Below are 26,823 nucleotides of genomic sequence, written 5' to 3'. Positions count from 1 at the left end.
TGTTTTGCGTTACAATAAAAGACCAATAACATCTATGCATGACGTGACGTTGTTATCATTAATTTGTTTTATGTACAAAACATATGAAATACACACAATAAACGGGACATAACAGGGCCGTAGCTAGGATTTTTTGTTTGGGGGGGGGGGGGGGGGGGGGGGGGGGGGGGCAACTGAGTAGTTAATAGTCTAAAACTCCTTAAACAGTTATGAAGAGAATTTTCTTTAAGTTTCTATAATGCTTTCCGGATCCTTGCGCCCCTGCTAGCTACCGCCCTGCATAATGAACAGGTGGGTTAATCTATATATACAATTATTAGTATTTATCACAATACACAACTGTTATTTTTCTAGGATCAGATCTTAAAATGTTCAAGGCTCCTTTATACTCTTTCTTATAAATTAATATTGTCGTTATGTTTTTAATCTGTCTTAACATTATTTAAATGGAAGTTAAGAAATGATGTTTAATTTTTAACATGACAATAAAATCTGTAACCAGACTATAAGCAAAGTAATTTTCATCTGTTGAATTTAGGTTAACGGCACAGACACTAGTTTCAGCACGTCAAAATGGTCACTAATCAATCTACAAACCTGCAGCACATTTTGATACGGTTATAACAGAGAAAAGCTAAAACCGGTGGTGTTTAAACAGGGAAATACAGTCTAAAAATAACTAGAGCTTATCTCAATAATCATTATTTCTCAGACAAATGAGCATTTTTAGAATTTTGAAAAAAACATTTTGGGGTAAGGCAAACCTAGATGACCAGAACCACTGCATGTGTAACAAAATTAATATTCTAAACAATAAAATGCAAGTAGATGCATTTCTAATTTAATTGATCCAAAACAGATGTAATAAGAGAAAAATATGTCGTAATGTTTAAAAACTAGGGGAATGTGACTTTAACATAAATATGCTTATAAATTATATACATGTACATGTAGTCTTTCTTTTAGTGCAAAAAAACCCCAAAACAAGATGGCCACCATATTCCATCTTGCATTTTATTGTTTATTTGTGGGATTTGTTTGTCTTTTTTTAGTGGGGGTTAGGTTATTAAATTTAAAGGTCAATAGATGTATAGATTATGGATTTGTATGCCAATATTGGCCCAACTCTGAGCAAGGTTAACAGGCTACTATACTGGAAACTCTCTCAATAACCATTAACAATTAACCCGTCCTGGATAAACAGTTGATATAGCTTGTGTGTGTATGTCTAGTGCTAGAATTTTAACTGACCAGAAGCAGATTTTTATTTTATTTTATTTTTTTAAAAGGAAATCATTTGACCGATCTCAAATTTGGCACTTTCACCCTTTTCAAGTTACTTTTGCCTAAGTTTAATACAGTTTCCAGGCATCTCAATTGTGGTGCCTTTACTTTGAGATTTATGTATTCTCCAGATGGTGTCTGTAAATCTATCTTTCATGCTTCTGTTAGACAAACATGCTCATTTCCATGCATATTGGTACCCAGTACACAGGTTAATAGAATCTACAAATTGAAATTAAAATTAAAATTGTGGGTACTTCGCAAAATCATTCTTTGGTGAACTTTAAAGCTGAGAAGTCTGGTTCCAGCGTGAATATAAATATAAATCTGAATGTCAAAACCGTTTTCTTTTATAAATTTTTTAATCCATATCTCCATACAAGGAAGAGTCAAAAGAATATTTTGGCAAACTTGTGACTGCTTCCATGAGTGACTATCGTGTGCCTCTTCTATAGGAGGACTGCCACTCCCAAGAACTTCCTTTAAAGTGTTATTGTAACAGCCCTATTTCAGAGAAAGATTCATTATACCACTAGCTTCCAAAGGTGCTGTTCCAACAATTATGTAATTAAAAATTTGATATTTTCACCCCTCCTCCATGAACATCATTTTGTAATGCCAAAAACCATTTAACCCTGTCAAGGAAGGAAGAAAATGTTTTATTTAACAACGCACTCAACACATTTTATTTACGGTTATATGGTGTCAGATATATGGATGAGGACCATACAGATATTAGGAGAGGAAACCTGCTGTCACCACTTCATGGGCTACTCTTTTCAATTAGCAGCAAGGGATCTTTTATATGTAGGGTAGTACATACCACGGCCTTTGATATGCCAGGTGTGATGCACTGGCTGAAACGAAAAACATCCCAATGGGCCCACCGACGGGGATCGATCCCAGTTAACCATGTGAAATTCAAGCACTTTTGAAATCTGTATGAACACTGTGTTACAAATGATACTTTCTGTGTTATAATTATTTACCATTTTAACAATAATATTGTCATAAATGCATGCTAATCAACAATTCCCTAGTAGTCACAAAGTGAAATATTACAAATGGTAAAAAGATGCAAGATGTTTATTTCAGGTGAAGTTATACATTTTTCTAATAAATAATTACAACATGGCGTGAATCAAACAACTTCATTTCCAAAGAAACTTACGAAAATAAATTTCACTCCAGCAATAAATAAACCTAATGGATATGCTATGTACAAAAATCGGACACATATACTATACTGTGAACTTAAGAAGAGAAAACGATACTAAAATGAAAGCACACATGCTTTTGTTCACAATATTAACACATGCCTTTTTGTACACACTAACACAAGCAACCATTTCCTGTATATGGTATGTATTTCCATCAAGGGCTAGTCAAGAAATGACCACACGAGAGATATTGGGGGGAAGCCAAGTATAATATTTTTAATGCAAATATATTATATACATTTGTTTTTCTTACATTGTCTCCCCTACTCCAATGTCTAATATTTTATTGTGCGAGTAGTTGGTATAGTAAAAATTCTCTCCTCCATATCATTTACTACATTGCCAAAACCAAAGCAAAATTAAATTTGGTGAATTTATTTAATTTGAAAAAAAAAAAAACATAATAAAATCATTGCATGCCATTTATAGATCTGTCTTTTCTGATGACCTGCCCTATTTTGATGCCTCTCAGGATAAATGGGTCGATCAGTCGATAATTAAATAATTATGGTTATGAAAAAATAGGCTCTAATGGAAACACCTTGACCTTTGACACATTAAAGTTAGATCAGAGATGTCAAATAAAAACATTTATTTAAAGTGGTATAATTCCATTATATTTTGTTTGGTAAATTGAAACTTGAAAACTTGAATTTGGCTAACTATTTTCTGTCCCAGTTGCTAATAAATTCAACTTAAACAATGTTATGTGATGTGATAATATATAAATAGCTGTGTAGCTGGTGTAATAAAATGTCCACCATTCACAACCCCCACCATGTGTGATCATTTCTGTAACTGCTCTAACATGATAATATAACAATAAAAAATAATTTACCTATCAGTACCACAAAAATCTAAAGGAACATTCACAACTATCAATATTTTCACAAATGTACAAACCATACGTATGTCTTGGAGACGAGGGTTAAAAGTTGAAGTTTGTTTTGTCTAGAAAACATTGATTTATTCAGTTATTGAATGTCAAACATTTGTTAATTCTGACACGTAATCGTCAGAGGAAGCCTGCTACATTCTTCCATTAGCAGAAACTATATGCACTTTTCCACAGAAGGAAGAAAATGTTTTATTTAATGACGCACTCAACACATTTTATTTACGGTTGTATGGCGTCAGACATATGGTTAAGGACCATACAGATATTGATGGAAACCAACTGTCACTTCATGGGATACTCTTTTCGATTAGCAGCAAGGAATCTTTTATATATATAAGATAGCACATACCACAGCCTTTGATGTACCAGTTGTGGTGTACTGGCTGGAGCGAGAAATAGCCCAATGGGCCCACAGATGGGGATCGATTCCAAACCGACCGCACATCAAGTGATCGCTTTACCACTGGGCTACGTCTCACCCCCTTTTCCACAGAAAAGGACAGCACATACCAGTCTTTGATATACCAGTCCTGGGTCCATGCTTATAAAACTTTTTAGAGTCCAGACTCAATCTCTAATAACGTCACACACATACAATTTGTATGGCGTTGCCATGATGTTCATGTCTCAGACTCAATAGTCTCGAGTCTAGACGATAAAAGTTTTATAAGCACCAGTCCTGGGGGTACTGGTTGGAATGGGAAAAAACTATAGGTCCACAGAGAAGATTTGATCCAATGACCCAAGCCCCTCAGACGAGTACTCTACCAACTGAGCTAAATAAATCCCACCCAAGATTAATGTCGGTGTACACTTTCAAGTAACAATAAATATTGACAGTATTTCTTATAAATATTTTGTTGATGCGTTTAGGAGGGTGGGTGCAGGGTACCCCCACCCCTCAAAAAAGAGAGAAAAAACAAAACAAAAAGAGGGTAAAAGTATGGTTTATATTACTGTGAAAATGCTGATAACCGTAAAGTCCTTAATTGCATATTTCAAATGGCAACAACTGTCAATGACGGCAACAAATCACAAATATGTTGTACATGACAAATAAGAGAAATAACAAAAAATCAAATATCACTTAAACACTGTGTCATTTTCAAAAAGAGTCCTTATGTTTTTTTATTTAATCACTTAAAGTTAAGAAATAAACAAATATATCACTGTTGAAAATATAGGCAAATCAATTACAGTGCTATTCAAAAGACTGAAAAATGTTTGACTAAAATGAAAGGCATTTTTTGTTAAAAAAAAAAAATTACTTTAATAATTACTGTAAGTTTTTATTTTTTTTTAACATAAAGAAGGAAAGAAGAAGAAAACCAATAAGGACCAAACAAAATTTAAAAAAACATAACCCTTAATTTGATTACTTTTATTTTATGGGGGGATACAACAATCATCACTTTTTAAAAACTTTATGGCCATAAAGCATAAATATACACATTCAGAACATTCAGTATTAAAAATAAATCATTTTAAAAATCATTTTATAAACAGACAAGTTAAACACATGCCAAGCAAAACATTTGAGCCAATTTATTGAGAATCAATTGCATCCAAAATATGATAAACCAGTTTCAAACCCCTCTCTCCACACCACTGCGTGGCTCCACAAATTTAAATAATTTATTTACAGGTTATATGACCCATGTAGCTAAACTCCAATATTGGACACTTTTCCAAAAATAAGGTTCTATCATCTTTTTATCCAAATTTTATGGTGTTTACTCAAAAATCTGCAGACAATAACTATCTCATAACAGAATAAATTCTATAATATATAAAATAAATCTTTAAAAAAAAAAAAAAGTATGCATTAGTACATGTAATAAAAGACACTTTTAATGGCTTTTTGTATTTCAGGTTATTTTTTCTCCAATATTTCTTTAGTTATCTTCCATTTTATAATTTACTACTACTGGTCCCAGTTGTTGATCGATCTATTATATTTGAATCACTTGCAGGTCACTTCTGATCGTTATTTAGTTTCACTAATTTTAAAAGAACCAAGCCTGGGCCCAATTTCACAAAATATCGTAAGTCTAGTTTTACACTTAAATGTACATCTATGACTAAACCACAATTCTTATTACTAACCAACAATACACTAATATAATATGAAGTACACATATTTCAATTTCTTTTGTCCTTAAAATGCTTCACATCCTTAAGCGTGTAATTTTCTGCTTGAAATAGATGCCAAACACGTGTAAACATTTGACCGGTATAATTGCTAGTCACAGACATAAACTTACAATGTTTTGTGATATAGGCCCCACAGCTTTAGATTGCACCAAAGTCAAGATGATAAATATTGTGCCACAAAAACACATATGTAAATACCCAAAATAATTACTCAAATGAAGTACAAACATACTGATCTCAAAACATTTCACTTTAAAATGACTGAAATGTTAATTTCAATGTTAATTAGATTATAATTAGATTAAAATAAACTTGAAAATGAATTACTGAAAAACCACAACTCTTCAGCAGCTAATAACATTATTACGTTAAACAGACCTCTCTGTACTCGGAACAGACAAAACAACCCAAACATGTTGCGTCCAAATCAAGTAAGATCTAAAGCCATTTATGTGACTAACAAAAACAAATGACTAATATTTCTGTATGTAGCATCTGTTGATTGTAGCCAATTTAAAAACAATTACAAATGATTAATGAATTTTGCTAATAGATGATTCTGACCACTACTGTCACCCCAGATTTATATATTACAAGTATATGGTTAGTCTACTACTACCAATGCTACAAAAGGTTATTTATTGTCCATATTAAAATGTGCATCATTAAACTTGCAAGTGCCATATTTTGTTATTTTTATTACTACATAACCACAAATTAATCAATCCCATGCATATAATCTTTGCATAATTCAATCCAGACTATTAAAAATGTTACATACTGCCACTTAATATAAACAGTGGTTTCCCAAAGAATCATTGGCAAAAATAAATCATAAAGAAAAAAATGTTAAATATCCATTAAAATAACATTGTGTTAAAAAAACAAAAAACATGCAGAAGTTTAAAGCTATTTGAATATTGTGTTGAAAACTGTCAACCACTGAAGGTCAGAATTTCCAATAAAATAATTTCGTTGTAATATTTTATGGGCTTGTAGTTCAAGGTATAATCTGAACTTTTGAAAACAAATCTAGAATTCCATAGAAATCCAGACTTTTTGGTTTCATCACTACTGAAAAGAATGAACATGAAGTACCAGTAACTGTATGCAGGGGTATAATATCCCTGTATGCAAGGGTAGAATATCTCTGTATGCAAGGGTACAATATCATAATTTTCCAGGCATGAAGAAATCAGGATGATTCCTCTACTAATAATACACCAATAAATAATATACAGTATGTCATATATATATATATTATATATATATATATATATATATATATATATATATATATATATATATATATAAGTACAGATTTAGATGCCAATTGTTTTGTATGGTTAATTAAGGTAATTCTGGACAAAAGTTTCCATTACTGTTATAATTTTCAACGGTTTCACGGTGCAAGATTAGCGTATTTTAACCTTTATTTATGGTCAGATGTGTATGTGTTAAATTAGTAGAGCTAGCCATTATAGTTTGTTAAAAACACCGCTACATATGTAAGCACAAAACCAAAATGAAGACCTATATACAAAGATCTATCAGGTCTCCAGATTTCATGCAAAATAATAAACATGTTGTTTTGGATTTTCTTTCGGTTTTCATACAGAAGGTTGCTGGTTGCATTTCGACCAGATATAAATATTAAACACATTACTGCATCTGAAATAATAGCTATTCTCAGATCTATTCATTTTTCACAGCCGATGCAATTCTGATGAAACAAACAAAGCAACAAACACAAAATGATTTTGATATTTATATAATCTCTTGACATTATTTACAAAACGATGTGATCATAAAACTGGGACATGACAATTCTTGTCATAGTATCATTGCCTAAAAAAAAAATCATGGTTTTTAATTATATTTGAAAATATTAGGAACAAAAACAAAAATCCTATTTAAATGCCCCTTTCTTATGATTAATTTTTTTATTACGGTACTTAACATCACCCATCCCTCTAACAATAACCAGGTACTTTGAGCATTAAACCTGAAATATTTTGTCACCTTATTATCAAGATCAAAAAGAACAAAATGAAGGCAAAGTCAAACAAATGTAAATTTTAGTCTACTCTATGTGAAAAGCATGTGAATAATCTAATCATGTAGTGACACATGTGAATCTGGGTCTATTTCCTCCACTGTATGTGGTAAACAAAACATGTCTCGATCAACTGCATGGTGTAGAATTAAGATCTCAAAAGCTTGTGCTAAAAAAAAGCGAGAAAACTTAGTGTAGACTTATCAAAAATTGAACCTGAGATGTGTGACTGGTTCAGATTAAATGCTGTTATTTCATAAGAAAGTACAGTGAAACCCCTCTAAACTGGACACCCTCAGTACCAAGTAAAATGTCCGGTTTTAAGAGGTATCCAGTTTAAAAAAGGACTGTGAAAATTGTCCAGTTTTGGAGAAATTCCAGTTTCCAGAGGGTCCGGTTTTGAGAGATTTCACTGTATTTAATAGCAATCAAGATGACAGAGAGATGCAGCTGATAAGAATCTCCATCATTGGGATAACTGAGGAGTTTTTATTCATAATTTCATATCGGGCCATCCTTAAACAAAATGTGTCATATCAGGCTAACCTAAAAATAAATCTTTCACATTAGGTCTTCCCGAAAGAAAATATTACATATCATTCTAAAAGAAAATTTGTTTTGCTGTAACCTGACTGGCCGTTTTAGTAGTGAGTCAGTTAGTAGATATTTTGTTTCTAAAAATAATTTGTTATACAGTATATTTAAAAAAAAGGAGGGAAAATAAACAGAAGAAAAACATTAAGAGTTGAAAAAAAGTTGCGATGTTTTTTATATTGTTAGTTTACAGCAAACAATTGTATTTAAAGGCTGGTTTTCATTTGATCGCCCAATAAATATTTAGAGTTTTTAAAAATAGTTTTGTATTACATTAAAAACCCAGAAAAACAATAGAAAAAAAAATTATGGTTATGGACGGAGGGTAAAAAAAAAAAGAAGAAAAAAAGGAGAATGTTTCAATTGTTATTTTACAGCAAACAACTTTTTTTCAAAAGATGGCCTTTCATTTGATCGCCCAATAGATATATTTCATAAATAACAGCACAGGCTATTTTGACAAAAAATAATAAAATAAAATAACACCATGCAAATTTACATGTATGTACAATAAACATGCCTCAAACATGACATTGATTGCATCAATAAAAAAATTAACTTCCACTTTTATTATCTATTATATCCACACATTTGAAACAAATTCTGCATTCTCCAACACAATAGACAAGAAAACATGAATGTGACTTGTTCAATGACAACACTTGACACAGGTTTTGCAGCCAATGGGAAGCCATGTTACATCTAGCATGCACATCCCCCTTCTTGTGTCTGAGGTTCGGCCGGGGTTTCTTTCAGCTTGACTTCAGTCACTTTGGAGGGTTAAGGAAAAATTAAAACAAAGCACAAACAAAAACAAATATTTCACTAGTATTTTGAAAATAATTTTAGTCTTAACTTTGTGGAAAGAAAGAGATTTTTTTTTTTTGTATGGAACACATTTTTTTCATGATCTAACTCAAATAATTATTTATTCTGATAATTCAAATTATGTATTTATAATTTTAAAATATGCATAATACATACAAATGTACTTTTAATGATTATATTAATGAACTCAAATTACTTACATTTGTATATACTTTTAATATAGTAAGAAAGGGATCAAATTTGGGGTTTTTTAATATCATTTACTAAAAATTAAAATGTTACATTTTCCAAGAATGTTTCAATTATTATTTAATTATTTTATTGGTTTACCTTTCAAATTAAACTGAACCAAATACTGAAAACAACTGATTGAAGCTGAACAAAGTTATGATTTTTATTTTATTTTAGGCTTTATTTGAACCAAAAATTACTGAACATTTTAAAAACATGCAAATCCTAGCACTAAGCCATCCAAATGCATTTAAAAATAAAGTCACAAACTAACAGCCACACGATAAGCAGATGGCCTACATTTCTGTTGCCCCCACCCTACCCCAACTGCCAATGTTTTATTTTTCCATTGGGGCGTCATATAACATTCATTTCAATGTATAAATATATGTATACTTTACTGAAGAAAAGTTCCCTCCACTTAACAATCATCACTTCAATAACATCACTTTTAGGGGGGGGGGGGAGAGAAACCAAAAATATTTTGGAAAATTGCAAAGCCCTTACGATGTGTGACATGCTAATGATTTTGGATTTCCAAATTGGAATCCAGCAGTTAGCACATATTGTTTTCAGCCTTCGACCATTTCATGCAACAGTGCGATAGGGAATCAAGTGGTGATTGGCCACAAGGGCTAGTTTCATTTCATTTTTCTTTTGGAAGATCATTACTACATCATTACTTTTATATGTGGGTTGCAGAAACATCATAAAATGCTCCAGTATTTTCAAACACACTGAACCGGAGTCGTGGAAGCTGTAGACTAAGTCAGTTATCACACTGGAAAAATTATCACATTAGATTGAAGAGTGAAAATGCTGAGTCAAGACATCATGAAACTTCCAGTCACACATAATTCTGATGAAATAATGTTAATGAGGTAGTAATGACAATCTTCATTAGTTATAAAATAAGCAAATATTCAGCAAAAATGTATGAAGAGCCAAAAAAGCAAATCTGCATTTTAGACCATCTGGTTTAAGGTTGCAAATGGACATGCCAACACAACACTGACAAGTCGGTACTCACCAAATTCCAATGATGGCAGATTCAAATGTCATTTCACAAAACACAGGTCATATACATTATCACACAAACAAACAAAAAATCTGTTTAAAATCCCAAACTTGAGCGTGAACACCAAAATCTGGCACTATTTACTGAATGCTTTCTATTCCGTTCTATTTTTCCTCAGAATACAACCAGTGAAAACTAGCAACAAATCCATTTGGCTTATTTTAAGATCTCATTTTTTATACTGAGCAAAACAAAGACAGCGGGAGGTCAAATAGTTTTCACTAAGGCCATTTTCCATTTGTGCGGTTCAGTAATGGAAAGAGGAAAACAGATGCATAAAACAAGCTCATATGTAATCACTATTATCGATAACATACAAATTATTTTTTGATGCGTGGAAAATGATCCGAAGTAAACAACATTGATAAACAAAGAAAAAAGGATACTTTCACCTTTTTTAGGTTCTGTTTGTTCCATGCCCGGCAATGCAGCTGCAACTCGACGGAATAACTGAAATAAAATACAAGTTTGATGATACCCCAGCACATTGTTTATTTAGCAGCTATTAAAAATTGTAATACTATATACTTGTGACACTTAGTTTATTGAATGAGAGAAGAAACCCACAGCCTTTATATCAGAGCTTTAGATTGCATAAAAATAATCGCGCCCAAATTAACTACAAACATGCTGACCTCAAAATAGTTCATTTCAAAACAAATGAAATGTTACGTTTAATTAGATTAAAATACCTTCAGGGTTGTAAGAGGGGCTGGAACAAAATAGTTTACCGTGGCCGGGGTCCAGGGGCCGCTCAAGGGCCCCTGAAGGAAAATTGTTGTTTGCAACCCCTGGAACTGCCAAAAATTGCATTCAGTGCTAACAAATCTAAACTGTTTATAACATAAGGCACACATCATAAACTTGAAACCGTGAAAGCATGCAAATGAACCTCATGTGGTATTGAACATCATGTTTTTGTTTTTTTAGATGAAATGGAAAAGCGCATTTATGTGTTTCCGCGTAGCTCTCACATCCCTGTGACTTGAAATACATTTCTGAATATTGGTAACTCTACAGCAGCTGTTAATGACAGTTCAGAACTGAAACGACCTTCCTGCACTTGGAAAGAACAAAAGTCCACGTTGTACCCAAATTAGTATATATATGAAATTTATTAAAAAAATATAAAATGTAATTACAAATTTCACATACTCAGAGCTAAGACTGGAGAAAAGACATCATGTCGCTTTCTAAAATTACGTCATTGTTTGGTCACATGATTTCTTGTTATTACACATGTGCTTCGTATGTTTTTTATTCACTCTGTTATTTTGAACCATGTGGATAATAACATACAATGTTAACTCACTTGTTTGACATTGTATCCTGCTTTTGCACTAGTTTCTATAAACATCACATTGAGTTCCTTGGCTTTCCTCTCCCCTTCCTCTGTTGTCACCTGTCTGTTACGCAAACAAAAAGTATTTATATTACATAACAAAAACTAACAACACACATCAACACAAAAATATATAAAGCAACACACAAGACACCTACCAGAATTTCTGCCAGAGGGAAATTAATGATATATTTTTTAAATTAAGAGAACTACTGTTTACAATTTGTCAAAGTGCACAAAATACAGTGTCCATTTTCAAAACATTTCAAACAGTGTTCGAAACAGGCACTTGTAGGTTTGTCCCGAAAAGTAAAATTATACTACTCAAAAGAATTTAAGGGTCAAAAATTTATAACCAAATAAGTTTCAGAGTGTATTAGATTGATGATGGATGTAAACTACACCAAACATTTTATTTATTGTTCCATATTTAAAAAAACACACAAATAAACGTCACTGTATACAAGAAAGTCACATGACATGCTGTCAAAGTTGAAGGTTGTCAAACATGGATTTTACACATTAGAACATTCGTTTAATAGTGTGTGAATCCACCCCTGGCGCGAATACACTCGACACATCGTTGCCTCATGCTGTTGATCAGACGTCTGAAGAACTCTTGGGGAGTGGCCTGCCACTCTGTCATAAGAAGTTGACCCAGATCATGAAGGTTGGCCGGAGGGGCATGGTTATCCCGAACTCTCCTGCCTAATTTGTCCCAGGCGTTCTCTATTGGGGCCAAGTCAGGCGAATATGCTGGCCAATCCATCTTGGCGATACCTTGTTGTCTGAGAAAGTCCGTTACCACCCTGGTACGGTGGGGTCTGGCATTGTCATCCTGCAGAACTGCCCCGCCGCCAATCTGCTGAAGGCCTGGGAGAACCAACGGCTGGATAATCTCATTCAGATAGCGGATTCCATTCAGATTGCCATCCACCACATAGAGGGGGGTCCTGTGGTGGATAGAGATGCCGCCCCACACCATGACGCTGCCACCACCGAACCGGTGAACGTTGTCTAACGTTAACGTCAGCGAAGCGCTCCCCAGGACGTCTGTAGACACGAACCCGACCGTCGTTGAACTGGAGACTAAACCTGGACTCATCAGTGAACATCACTCGACCCCACTGAACACGTTGCCACCGCAGATGAAGTGTGCACCAGTGACGTCTGGCCGTTCTGTGACGTGGTAGGAGTGGTGGTCGAACAGCCTGGCGACAGCAGCGTAGATTATTGGCTCTCAGACAATTGCGTATGGTTTGATCAGACACTCGAGTTCCAGTCGCAGTCCGCAGATTGTCACGTAATCGGCGTGCAGTGGTTGTGCGTTGACGTAGAGCCATATTGGTGATGTAGCGGTCCTCTCTATTTGTAGTGCTTCGGGGACTTCCCGAACGTGGACGATTTCGAACAGAATTCGTTGCTTGGTACCGTTGCCACAGTCGGCCAACGACACTCTGACTGACACCAAGTCTCAGAGCAACATTTCTTTGCGTATTGCCATCCTGAAGCCAAGCAATAGCCCTTCCTCGATCTTCGATAGTCAGTTGAAGTCGTACCATTGTCGAATTTGGAGTGTGCACCGTACACGAACGCAAGCTCCAATTATACGGAAATTCAGCATTGGGAACATGGAATACACGTGCAAAGTGTGCAAATGAAGCGCTTTGTGAAAAAGCAAGTTGTGGGCACTTAGCAGACCTTTCGCTTTCGCCCTAATTTACGTGCAAATGTAAGCATGTTTTCGCCATTAGAACTAGTCGACAGTGTCAATGACAGTGGATTTTAATTAATTTATGGGTTGCTTAGACCCACTTTCATCAAAATGGAACAATACCATGCGTGACATTATAGTCTAGCTAATATAATTGATATTCAGAAAATAATGTCGAAAATATCGTCTGACCCTTAAATTCTTTTGAGTAGTATATATTCGGACAAGCAAAATGTACCTTGATGGTTGTCCAGTGGACAAGGAAACATTTTTATTGTAGTTTCATTCTGAGCAATCAAAAACATCATCCTGGTACTTGAATAAAATAAATCATTTATTTGGACAAGTGAAAATATTGGCAGATAAGTAGATTTCTAGATGTATTTGTCTGGTGTACTAGTAAAATATTCTGCTTATTTCTATCACTGTCAAACCCATAATCAGCTAGTAGGTCCATTTTGTTTTTATTACGTACCATCAAATTATGTTTTGCCAGCAGAAAGACTACCCACAACTCGCACACATGTATCTGAAATAATTCACCAACTAATTTTCGCAATGTAGAGATTTAGTAGAAAATCCATTTGAGTATCAGGATTTTTTTTATTTTTATGATACTGCTTAATCCACTCTGATCTTTGTTCTTTTAAAAACAATATTCACAGAATCCCTGTTATATATATATATATAAAAAACCTGTCCCCAATAGGTGGTCAACACGACCATGAATATTTACAAATATTAACAGGCCTTCAATAAGTTCTTTAAAAATCCACTCATCTAATTGATAAACAATATTCACAGAATCCCTGTTATATATATATATATATATATAAAAAACCTGTCCCCAATAGGTGGTCAACATGACCATGAATATTTACAAATATTAACAGGCCTTCAATAAGTTCTTTAAAAATCCACTCATCTAATTGATAAACAATATTTGCTCACATCAAGAGATGGCACCGAGCTGTTTTTTTTCAAAATACAAACATCATCTATGCCTCATCAAATCTGCACCCTCAAAAATCTGTGGAACGTCACAACAGACAGCGTTTCCTACCTTTTGTCTGAAAGACCTGTTTTGTTTCTACCTTTTGTCTGAAAGATCTGTTTTGTTTCCTACCTTTTGTTTGAAAGATCTGTTTTGTTCCTACCTTTTGTCTGAAAGATCTATTTTGTTTTCTACATTTTGTCTGAAAGATCTTATTTGTTTCCTACCTCTTGTCTGAAAGATCTGTTTTGTTTCCTACCTCTTGTCTGAAAGATCTGTTTTGTTTCCTACCTCTTGTCTGAAAGATCTGTTTTGTTCCTACATTTTGTCTGAAAGATCTTATTTGTTTCCTACCTCTTGTCTGAAAGATCTGTTTTGTTTCCTACCTCTTGTCTGAAAGATCTGTTTTGTTTCCTACCAGCATGATGATCACGTCACTCCCCCGCTCTGTCCGCACGTCGTCTATCCATTTTGATGTCTGGTGGAAGGAATTAGCATCTAAAAAACCCAAACCCAAATGACATTAACCTTGCTTTAACCATAACATTTTCACATAACAAACATCTGTAATATCTTTGGAATGTTCAGAGATTAAAGTCAATGACCTTAGTTAGTAGGCTGTGTAACATAAATTTTCAGCTATCATTGAGGGATTGGGGGATGGGGAGGTACCATTAATTACACACTCTCCTTTTTCTGACTATAACAAAAAGGTCATGATTTTTGCATATCATTAATTTGTGATGATATATTGGGAATTGCTTTACAGATTAAAACCAGTGACCGTAGTTATTAGACTGTGTAAAATATTTTCAACAATAATTTTTGGGGCAAATAATGTGTTAAATTACACATAAGTGTACAAGTTCTTGCTTAAATTATCAATTGTTGACAAATGCAATGTGTTTCTTGTCATCATGGTGTTTTCAGTAGCTAGCTCAAAATTACTTTTATGTGAAACTAAGATTAGCAGCTTTACAAACCATTTAAAGAGAGTATTACTCTTGTGTGTTTCGCTATCGTCAATATTATATATTAGGAATATTGTATCATGTGAAACTAAGATTAGCAGCTTTACAAACCATTTAAAGAGAGTATTACACTTGTGTGTTTCGCTATCGTCAATATTATATATTAGGAATATTGTATTATGTGAAACTAAGATTAGCAGCTTTACAAACCATTTAAAGAGAGTATTACTCTTGTGTGTTTCGCTATCGTCAATATGATATATTAGGAATATTGTATTATGTGAAACTAAGATTAGCAGCTTTACAAACCATTTAAAGAGAGTATTACTCTTGTGTGTTTCGCTATCGTCAATATTATATATTAGGAATATTGTATTATGTGAAACTAAGATTAGCAGCTTTACAAACCATTTAAAGAGAGTATTACTCTTGTGTGTTTCGCTATCGTCAATATTATATATTAGGAATATTGTATTATGTGAAACTAAGATTAGCAGCTTTACAAACCATTTAAAGAGAGTATTACTCTTGTGTGTTTCGCTATCGTCAATATTATATATTAGGAATATTGTATTATGGAGCTACCACAAACATCTGGACTTGTCAAAATTAATTTAAGTTCCCAGAGAGGAATTGATCCTTCGACCCATAGCATCTCAGGTAAGCACTCTACCACTGTGCTACACTCCCCTACACACATTTGTCTAACCATAAAATATTCACATAACATACATTTACACATCCGTAAAATGTTTGGAATTGATTCACAGATTAAAGCCAGTGACTGTAGTTCTTAGGCTGTGTAACATATTTTCAGCTATTACCATTTATATAGAAAATATGTTTAAATTGTCTTTGCCATCTCAAATAAACATTAAAGTCTTTCCTGTATCACATAAAAGCATTTGGAGTTAACTGTACCACAAACACCCGGACATCCGAACACATTAGATTTGTCAATATTAATAATTTAAGTCCAAAATGGCAATCAATCAGACAAACTAAAGCATTATAGGGAACTGCTCTACCACTGAGCTACACCCTCCCCCACCACACCCACACACCCACCAACACACACATATATATACACATACACACACACATACCGATGCAGACACACACACACATACACATATACAGATGCAAACACACACCCACAAAACTCACACACACACACACAAGCTAAATGAATAAAACTTACTTGTTATATCGTACACTACAACTGCTACAGATGAATCTCGAATGTAACTTGGTATCAAACTCCGAAACCGCTCCTGACCAGCTGTATCCCACAGTTGTAACCTAATCTGTAACGAAACAGAAAGGAGGTCATTAACAAAACAAATGATTTCACCACTGTCAGGGTTCTGCCTATTAAAATTTTTACTAATTGCTATTTTAAAAATTCTGCCCATTTTCAGCTCTATCCCCCTGCAATCCCGAGGCAGGCCACCGATCTTATCGGAGGTCGGACTCTGGATGGGCGTGTTTGAAACCCTAATTTATCTATCTGCCTAGAAAACTACAAGCAGTGGAAATAACATGCCATTCATGACTATAATAATGCCGATATAGTATTATAAGAGGTGATCTTCGGCAAAAATACCAGTCCGAACTTTTAAAGACGCAGACCCTAGTTTCATCCTGAGAAAATGGACACCAAATTTGATTAATCTACAAACTTGTAACACATTTGGATAGTTACAATAGTGAAACAAGAGTCTGTGACACTGAATCAGGGAAATACTTATTAAAAATACACTAGTGCTAGTCTTTATAACCGTTACTTCTCAGAGGTATGTACATTTTAAAAAATATGACTTGTAGTTCATGGTATTGGAAAAATTAGGAGGACCAGAAACTTATCGGATGTACGGAATTAGATATTCTTAAAAAAACACCTCTCAATAATGACCGATTTCAAAAACAGCCGTAATAGTGAAAAACATGACCTAGTGTTTAAAAACAAGGGTCTGTCACTTTAAAAGTTAAAGTTGATTCTGTTTAACAACACCACTAGAGCACATAGATTTACTAATCATTGCTACTGGATCATGATGTCAAATAGTTGATAAGTTTGACTATACATGCACAGTCCTACACGAAGCTACGCATATACTGTTCTATTATTAGCAACAAGTAATTTTTTTTTATAACATTCCCTACTGTCTGTACAGCGTATACCACCACCTTTGTATACAGGAAATAACAGGAAATGGTTTATTTAACGACGCACTCAACACATTTTATTTACAGTTATATGGCGTCGGACATATGGTAAAGGATCACACATAATTGGAAACCCCCTGTCGTCACTTCATGGGCTACACTTATCAATTTGCAGCAAGGGATCTTTTATATGCACCATCCCACAGACAGGATAGAACATGATACCACAGCCTTTGATGTACCAGTCATGGTGCACTGGCTAAAGCGAGAAATAGCCCAATGAACTCACTGATGGGGATCAATCCCAAACCGACCACACATCAAGTGAGCAGTTAACCACTGGGCTATGTCTTGCCCCCCCCCCCCCCCCCCCCCCCCCCCCCCCCCCCCTTTGTACACAAGTCATGCGGGCACTGGCTGGAATGGGGAAAACCCAATCAACGAATCGTGGGTCCACCAAGGGGTTCGATCACACGACTGAAGCACCTCAGGCGAGCATATTTCTGACTTGAACTAGATCCTGTCCGGGGATCCAATTCATAAAGATCTCTTACACAACACCACATCGAGATCGCAAAGTTGTGTGATGGTTTAGTGAATTAGGCCCCAGAAGTCTTTAAATGTGTCAGTTACACCTAATCAGCACTAATCAAGAAGTTGGTTCAGGTTTATTTTGGCACATCTGGTATTACATTAGAGATGGTGGGGGTGGAGAGTCTAGCGCAGTTGGTAGTGCACTCGCCTGAGGCGGATGCATCATAGGGTCGAACCTTCTTAGTGGAATTATTTTCCAATTGGATTTCTTTCCCATACCAACCAGTGCTCCACGACTGGTATATCAAAGGCTGTGGTACATGTATGTGTGGGAAAATGGATATAAAAGATCCCTTTGCTGTTAAAGCAAAATGAGTGGGAACCCTGAGCATCTTTTAAAAGATTGCGTTTTCACACCCATCAGTGTCTTTTAAACTACAACTAATATGTGTCTAAATGCTAGGATCAGACTTAACTGTCACAATGACGTTGGCCAACTCGAAAGGTTGCATTGTAATTTGCTCAACTCCTGATAGGTGCGCTCAGATTAACAACTAATGGAGTTATACAATAAGAATTGAGTTGTAAGAGTGCTCAGACCAGCAACTGGACAGTCGTAGAAATCGTGAGAGCAGAAAGTTGGCCAAATTTGTCGAGCAGTTGGTAGTCTGAGTCTAGTATAACACACAAAGATTGTGACACTTAGTCTAGAGAGGGAGAGAAGAAACCTACTACTACCACACAATCTATTACTGATAACAAGCAAAGGATCTACAACACAGAGAATACAAGATGAGTGGCTGTTATATATCATTTATCTTACAAGTTATTTCAAAACATCTAACTAGCAAAAGTTGTAAGATAAATGGTATCTTAACGATACAAGTGCAGTATTTTGTTTTTATACCAGGTTAAAAAGAAATTTCTTTTCCAACTAATAATGACACAGGTATATCCCATTCCTATTACTGGATGTCAAACATTTGGTAATTTTGACTCATAGTCTTCAGAGGAAATCTGCTACATTTTCCATTAACAGCAAGGGATCTTTTATATCCACTTTTCCACAGACAGAACAGCACATACCACAACATTTGATATACCAGTCAAGAGGCACTGGTTGGGATGGAAAAAAATCCAATCAGAAAATAATTCGACTCAGACGATTCAATCCTATGATACAACTACCTCAGGTGAATTTCGAAAGCAATTGGTGAATTTTATTTTAATTTGGCGAAATAATTTGAGGTAATAACTGATATTTTTTAGAAAATAACTTGATATCTGCAATTTTTGAAGTTTAATACCGTATTTTCCCCCGTGTATTATGCACACTTTTTTCCCAGAAAATACAGGTTAAAAATGGGGGTGCGCACTATACATAGCAACCGAAAAAATATCTTTTAAAAATGTCCAGCGATCACCCATGAAAAATCGCTGATCGGTAGTTTATGGTACTTTACAGGCTATTGACAGTGTTCATTACAACGAAACGCAAAAACCCTCTTAAAAATCGCTTTTCACTTGTGATGGTTGTAATAAATGCAAAATAAATCTACAAAAGTATCCATACCTCGCCAAAAAGTGCACAAAAATGACAAAACTGGACCGTAAATATTTTTAATTTCCATGAGATTTAATTCGGCCATTTCCGGCAAACCGGAAATATACCACACTATTATAAATTTTGAAATCTCGCGCATTCACGTTAGCCACGAGAACGAAATGTAATATGCTATATTTTTGTTTTTATATATTTATTAGTCATTTACAGTGTATGGGGTATATAACTTTGTTTTGATTTATGCACATGTGAGTCTGTGACATGTAAGTACGCAAGTACTAGCCTTTGTTTAATGTGACATGTAAGTCTATGTACTCAAATACCTAACTTAAGTTTTGTTTCTTGGTTTCTTGAATATACCGCTTCTTTCGCTTTTCGTTAATTTTGGTGACGGGGGGAAAGCGGTACATCTTGCATTCACTGTCGATTTTGTGGTTTAAAAAAACGGTGCACATTATATTGTGGTTGATGGTTTTTTTCTTGGAATAAACGTTCAAAGTGGGGGGTGCGCATTATACACCGGTGTGCATAATACAAGGGAAAATACATTACACAATTTGGTGGAAATTTTTTTTTTCACTCAGAGCTAGCCCTGGCTACTCCAATTTAATACCAGATTTGCCAAAATAAACCAGCACAAACTTTCTGTGACTGTGGTATTTTTTCTTCACTAAAATATTCTGACTACAACACAGATTAATTTATCATACAATGGTTGGGAAATTGCCACCTAATTTGAGCAAGCATTCTGAGATCACATCCTCTACCAGGCCCAACAATACATTCATTGATGTATAAGGCCAAAAAAAAAAATTGTTTGTTTCCGGTCACCCGACCGACCCTAAATTTTGCCACCGACCCTGAACTTTTTTTTTTCTGCTGGGATGGGGTCGGGTGGGGGGAAGCGCACAGAGAAGTTGTAGTCGCGGATCAACAAAGCAGACGACAGAAGTACTCAAGTAGGATAACTCTTAAACGTCAGTGTGTGTGTTAAATGGAGGTTGAGGGGTGTGTGTGCGTGGGGGGGGGGGGGGGGCAGTGATGGTTTTTATACACCCCCACCACACTTTTTGGCACCTTCTTACGCTGTGCCCTGGACCCAATCACTGGCGTTGTTAGAGACTGGACCCAGACTAGACATGCCTGGACGTTGAATGGATATAAGCATAACTAATTTGTTTGAAATTGGAATCATTAACACGTGCTCTTATTAGGTACCACGGTAATTGGTGACACACGAGATCGCATGACAGTACGGTAACGTGTGTGGCGATTAAACGGCTTTTATTACAAACTGCTAAATACTGTAGGCCTATAGAGGAAAATATATCGTATTATCGTAACTCCAGTCATCTCATACATTGTAGGTTTATTTCCCAAAAACAACAACGTGCGATCTCAACAAAACAATCAAGGATTTCTCGATACCACATGCACAGACTACAAGTCATCACGTTTTTTTCCACATGCTAAGGTGAAGGTCATTTGAAAAAGATGTGGTACAATTTTCGTTGTTGGCTACTGCTTAGGCCTAGTACCCAAAATTTGTTAATATACACGGGTGTATAGCCTGTAGGAAGATACCAAAAAGTGGGGTGGGTGGGCACACACGTATAAAATTAATATATAAACCATCGATGCTGCTACAAAGTACCCCTTCCCCGCTTCCTACGCCAGTGATGTAGATAGGCCTATCAACTGCTGAGCATGGGTAATAATTAAATAAACGGAATATTCAAGAATAACCACAAACATTAAACAGTTGACATTTATTTCAGTGTTTCACATAAGTGGGATAAATTAATTTGGGTGATTTTGCATGGGTCCGTTCAATAGGCTAATAAACATTAAAACTATAAGTCCATCCCACAGGGAATGCCTTAGCCCAAGTACTCTGACTGTAAGAGAGCTAGACGGACATTTGAACATAAACACACTCTCATTATTTATGTCCAAATGTCCGTCTAGCTCTCTTACAGTCAGAGTACTCGGGCTAGGAACGCCTTTTTTATTACTATGAAATTTACTACAAGTTATTCATTTCTAAGCCGATTGATTTGTAAATTGCACACAAAATTAGTATTGTTTTGTTATTTCCAATACAAGTTGGACAAATCTGTGAAGTTTTTGTGTAGTCATCTACTGACTGGATAAATCTGTGAACTTTTTGTGCAAACATCTATTGACCAACTTGGACAAATTTGTGCAGTCATCCTCTGACAAAGCTGTGAAGTTTCTGTGCAGTCATCTACTGACTTTTATTGGTGAAAGGAATAGTTTGAACTTTTTTTTGTTTTCCTGTCTTTTGAAAATGGCATGTGAAAATTAAAACTGACATTGACAGTGAGATTGTTTTTATTTCTCGATGGCTGCAAAGAGTAAACTAAGATTTTTCAGACAGCTTGCCTTCATGTCTTTCATCTTGAAACTGCGTTTTTCTCTGGCAAACACATTTAAGGTAGGGTAACCTTTCTTTGAACTAAAAAAAAAAAAAAAAAAAAAAAAAAATCCTACCTACCTACCCTACTTTTTTTGGCCATGTTACCTGAAACAAACTTCTTTTTTTTTTTGGGCCTAATATATGAATATAACATTTCTGAGAGGGTGATGGTGCACTTTCACTTCAACACTTTCAGAAATGTAATTATATTGACTGCATTATTGTGAAGTTATAGTGCATAACCAGCCGTGCTTGAAGTTGAATGTTACACAGATTTGAGCAAGTATAACAGTTAAATAGAATAATCAAAACTAAAAAAATTCAAACCACACAAAGACACTTCAAGCAGTCCTGAACTCAAAACCACATTAAAGTGTGACTAGTTAGATTTACAGGCTTTCTGACAGAAAATAATTTGAGGGTATATAGGTGGTTATGGGCTAAAATCTTTTTAAATTTTTCACTGCATTTCATGAGCTTTGACAAATTTTAAACAGCAGTTCTTTTACTAAAAATTGTAAAAATATATTCAGTAATTTCTAAGATTTTAAGATACATAATTTTACCCTCCGTACCCTCTGGCAGAAATCATGATATGTGATATTCATTAAACGTTCTAAAGAAAATGAGACAGACCTTTATCTATTACTCCATATCATGATATGATAAAGCTATCTGCAAAATTTCAGCTCAATAATTTGACGCATTGCTAAGAAAAGTTGGGAAAACTGCAATGCTTGTAATATTTCCTAAGTCCAAGGGCCGTAACTCTGCCAAAAAGGGGTTAAAACTGGTTGAAACTAACTTGATCTGTTACTCTACATGATAAATTTATATACCTTGACGCACAGCAAAGAAAAGTCAACTGATGTAACAAAGGCCGTGGTATGTACTATCCTGTCTGTGGGATGGTGCATATAAAAGATCTCTTGCTGCTAATCGAAAATAGCCCATGAAGTGGCGACAGTGGGTTTCCTCTCTCAATATCTGTGTGGTTCTTAACCATGTCCGACGCCAATATAACCATAAATAAAATATGTTGAGTGCGTTGTTAAATAAAACATTTTCTTCCTTCCTTCTTTGAAATACACTTAACTGAGTTTTTTCTATCATTTTTAAAAGAAAAAAGAAAAAGAAAGTTGTTAGTGAAAACAAACACGAGTGTGTTGACTGAGGTTACAGTAGTTAATTTGTTTAAAGTTTGAATTCATTGACACCACAGCACATAGAAAAGATTGAGTACTACCCCAGAGACTATTTTAGATTACCCGTTCTAGCGAAGGATCCTTTACACGGATGTTCCCACGCACAGGGTAGCACCCACCACACATATTGATGCACTACATGGCAAAGGAGAAAGGTAACAGATATACCAAAGGAGCCTCAACATAATTCTAGTATCATGAAAAACCGTGAACCGGGATACCCCATAAACCGGTCTATTTACATATGGACTTGTTTTTAAGGAATCCGCTTACGACTGAACCCTGACATCAAAATACTTTTGTTGAATTAAGAAAACCTTCCCAAAAACAAAGTGCACAAATGAGGAAAAGACAAGTAGACATTAAAAAAAATGTATACATAGGAAAATGTATACACGACCGCCATTTTGCACTGTGCGCACTATATTAAATGGCAAGTAATATTAAAGTGCTGTGCCAGATGTATGATGTATTGAGCTATATCAATCAAGATATTATTTAATATGATTAGAAAATTTAAAAAAAATATGTAAAAAAATTTATATACCGGTATATTTGCCATTTAAAAATATTCCCCTGAAAAACAGAACCAGCTGAATTAGTTTCGGCAATTTTCGTAAGATTTTATCCGTGACGTCACGAAGGGAACTCCTTTCGATAGTCAGCGCCATTGTTCATTGCTTCTTTTGTGTTTATTATGGTTAAACGGCGTGTTGTTGGCGGCTGTAACAATACAAAAGCCGATAAATTTAGTCTTCACGCATTTCCTAGTAATGTTGCTATGAGAAAGCTGTGTGTGAATTTGATTAAAACAACGTGGACATACTGGACAGGAAGAAAATGCCGGAGACCGTTGCGACAGCAGACACTTTATTGGTTCGGACAATAGTTTCGATTCGTCCGAACTGGCTTGTCGGCTTATATTAAGTGAGATATGGGAATACCATGTGTTATGGCTTTTAAAAAAAGATGCCGTACCAACAATTTTTCTGCGACACAAAACAAATGACAACAAGCCGACGCCATCCACACCGAAACGACCTTGTGGTGCATATCGTCAATGTCCCAAATTGCGTTATGCTTTCAACTCTGGTCAGTTTGTTTTCTCATGCACGGTTCGTGCAATCATCGAGATCCGATTTGTTGTCGTTTGCATCTCGTTCATTTGTGAGATTTTTCTTTACAGTTCGAGAACATAAAACAATAAAGTACAGACAAGTAAATATCTATAGCCTAGTCCGTCCCATCCTACAAAAATGTAGGTTTTTTTTGTAAAAAGAAAAAGAAAAAAAAAGAAGCTAATTCTGTATGCATCTTAGAAAACAATCGGCTCAGAAATAAATTACTTGTAAATTCCATAGTGTGAAAAAAGGCGATCCCTGTAAAACAGACTATAAATACATTAAATTAATTTTACTATACCTCCCACAGAGAAAACCTTTTTTCATACTATGGAATGTGCTATACGTTATTTATTTCTGAGCAGACTGTTTTCACAACTGCACACAAAAAAATAGTATTGTTTGTTATTTCCAAAACACTTACTTTTTTTTTTACGTCAAACTAAACTGAAATTATTCACACAAAAAAACATCTTCATAGATGGATGGGACGGACTAAAAGTCGTTTTTGTTTATTTTTTAAAATTAAAATAAGTTATTTATTTCTGAGCAGACTGTTTTCACAACTGCACACAAAAAATAGTATTGTTTTGTTATTTCCAAAACACTTCTACTTTTTTTTTTTTTTACATCAAATTAAACTGAAATTATTCACACAAAAAAACATCGTCATAGAGGGATGGGATGGGCTAAAAGTCGTTTTTGTTTATTTCTTAAAATTACCGATTTCGGGTCCACTTGACTCGTAGAATTCAAGAGTTATTTATCGTCTTTTCTACTACATCACAAGTATTAGAACATACAGTGTAGCAAAATAATTCGCACGAAAAGCTAAAGAACAAAACAAGAATAAAAGTTGTAAATTAGTGGTAAGCTGTCTCCACGACCATTTTCATCGTCATCTGTCAGGCCGGTGGTTCGTCGGAAGATGTTCCAGGTTCAAACTGATAAGGCATTATTTGTTGTGTTGCACAAATATTAGTCCAGTCGTCATTACTACACTATTCATCATCGAAAGAAGAATCGCATGATCAAGCTTGGCAGTCGCTGTCGGTCCCACTTTCGCTTGCGCTGGAAGTCATCTCGTGGTAGGTTTCTGTGAAGCGCGTTCCCTTCGTGACGTCACGGCTATTTACAGGCAAATGTTTTTACCGAGAATTTTACTCGGTCGTTTCCGGAAGTGTTCTACAGGAGTGATGTTTTAATACTTTTATGGGGCATTTTCGTAATTAATGATTTACATATCGGTGTAAAATATTATTGCAATGAATTAAGAAAGCATTTAATTGTGGAATTTGAAATTTTAGTGTATGGTCTGGCACAGCACTTTAAATGAACCTAAATAAACAACAGTTTTACACCACTGTCAATGTCAAAGTCTCGTCTGCTTCGCAGATTCATTGTATAAAGAGTTTTGGTGACATCGCACGACACATGTCACATCTTGAAAAACCCGGTTTACGGGAGTAGCTGAAGAATGTCAACATTAGACTACGACATGTATTTAATCTCTTCACAACAAAAAATGGCATGGGTATTAACATTTGTCAGTTTATTTTGACAATAAAATGAACAAGGTAAAACATTATTTCATAAAATTTATCGTACATTACAATGCACGTGTACAGAAACTATTTCCCATTAATAGGCCGGTTCACGTTTACTCGAGGATAAATCACTAAAATCAAACAGCTAACAGCACAGCACATCAACACCAATAGTGCGTATATATAATGTTCACCTCAAGTGTAAAGGGAATACGTCCCTCATATATTTATTTCCTGCCATTAATTTTTGTTTTAATTTTCCACCATTAATTTCAGTTTGACTGAAAAATGTATTGGAAATAACAATATTATATTTTTATGTCTAATTGTAAGTACAAACAATGAGACACTTAATATTACTTTTATTGCCCTTCTGTCTGACATCAATTTTTTTTATTTAAAATTTTGAATCTGCAACTATTTTAACCAGATATATTTTTGGGGACCACCCAATATACAGTAAAATAGACTTACAACGAACATGCTTAGATCGAACTACTGCACAGAATGAACTGATCGTGAAGTCCCGTTTTATCTCCCTATACACTAATAATCAACGTATGCAAATTTGTACAACAAACTATTGCTATAATGAACTAACTATCATGGTCCCTTTCAGTTCATTATAAGAGTACTTTAATGGTACATGTACAGTAAAACCCCTCTAAAACAGACACCCTTGGGACCAGTTTAGACAGGTTAAGTTCTGTACTGGTTTTTAATAAGGGACTCTGTAAAACGTCTGGTTTTGAGGGAATTCCAGTTCACAGAGGGTCCGGTCTTGAGAGTGTTCATTGTATATACATGTACTTACTGTTCTGTCTTCTAAGTACATTGTCTTTGATAGAAAGTCTATGCCTATGGTTGCCTGAAAAATAC

The 26,823-nt window shown here is 34.9% G+C and overlaps 1 protein-coding gene across 2 annotated transcripts in view; it reads right to left on the bottom strand.

The window, feature by feature from the left end:
* LOC121371209 (ras-related protein Rab6) overlaps positions 1-26,823 on the bottom strand; it is a 45,682-nt gene that overhangs the window by 2,996 nt on the left and 15,863 nt on the right. The window contains exons 3-8 of one of the 2 annotated variants that reach the window (XM_041496932.1): positions 26,759-26,812; positions 16,566-16,671; positions 14,780-14,891; positions 11,656-11,749; positions 10,730-10,793; positions 7,312-8,976 (exon numbers count right to left, since the gene is read on the bottom strand). In XM_041496932.1, coding sequence (XP_041352866.1) covers positions 8,909-8,976; positions 10,730-10,793; positions 11,656-11,749; positions 14,780-14,891; positions 16,566-16,671; positions 26,759-26,812 — 498 coding nt within the window. In that variant the 3' untranslated portion in view covers positions 7,312-8,908. Of the gene's footprint in view, positions 1-7,311; positions 8,977-10,729; positions 10,794-11,655; positions 11,750-14,779; positions 14,892-16,565; positions 16,672-26,758; positions 26,813-26,823 lie in introns of those variants that run through there. The other variant, XM_041496940.1, reaches the window with a different exon arrangement.

Source organism: Gigantopelta aegis, chromosome 1 (genome assembly GCF_016097555.1).
Source record: "Gigantopelta aegis isolate Gae_Host chromosome 1, Gae_host_genome, whole genome shotgun sequence".
Taxonomy (NCBI): domain Eukaryota; kingdom Metazoa; phylum Mollusca; class Gastropoda; order Neomphalida; family Peltospiridae; genus Gigantopelta; species Gigantopelta aegis.
This window is presented reverse-complemented; position numbering and strand designations above follow the sequence as displayed.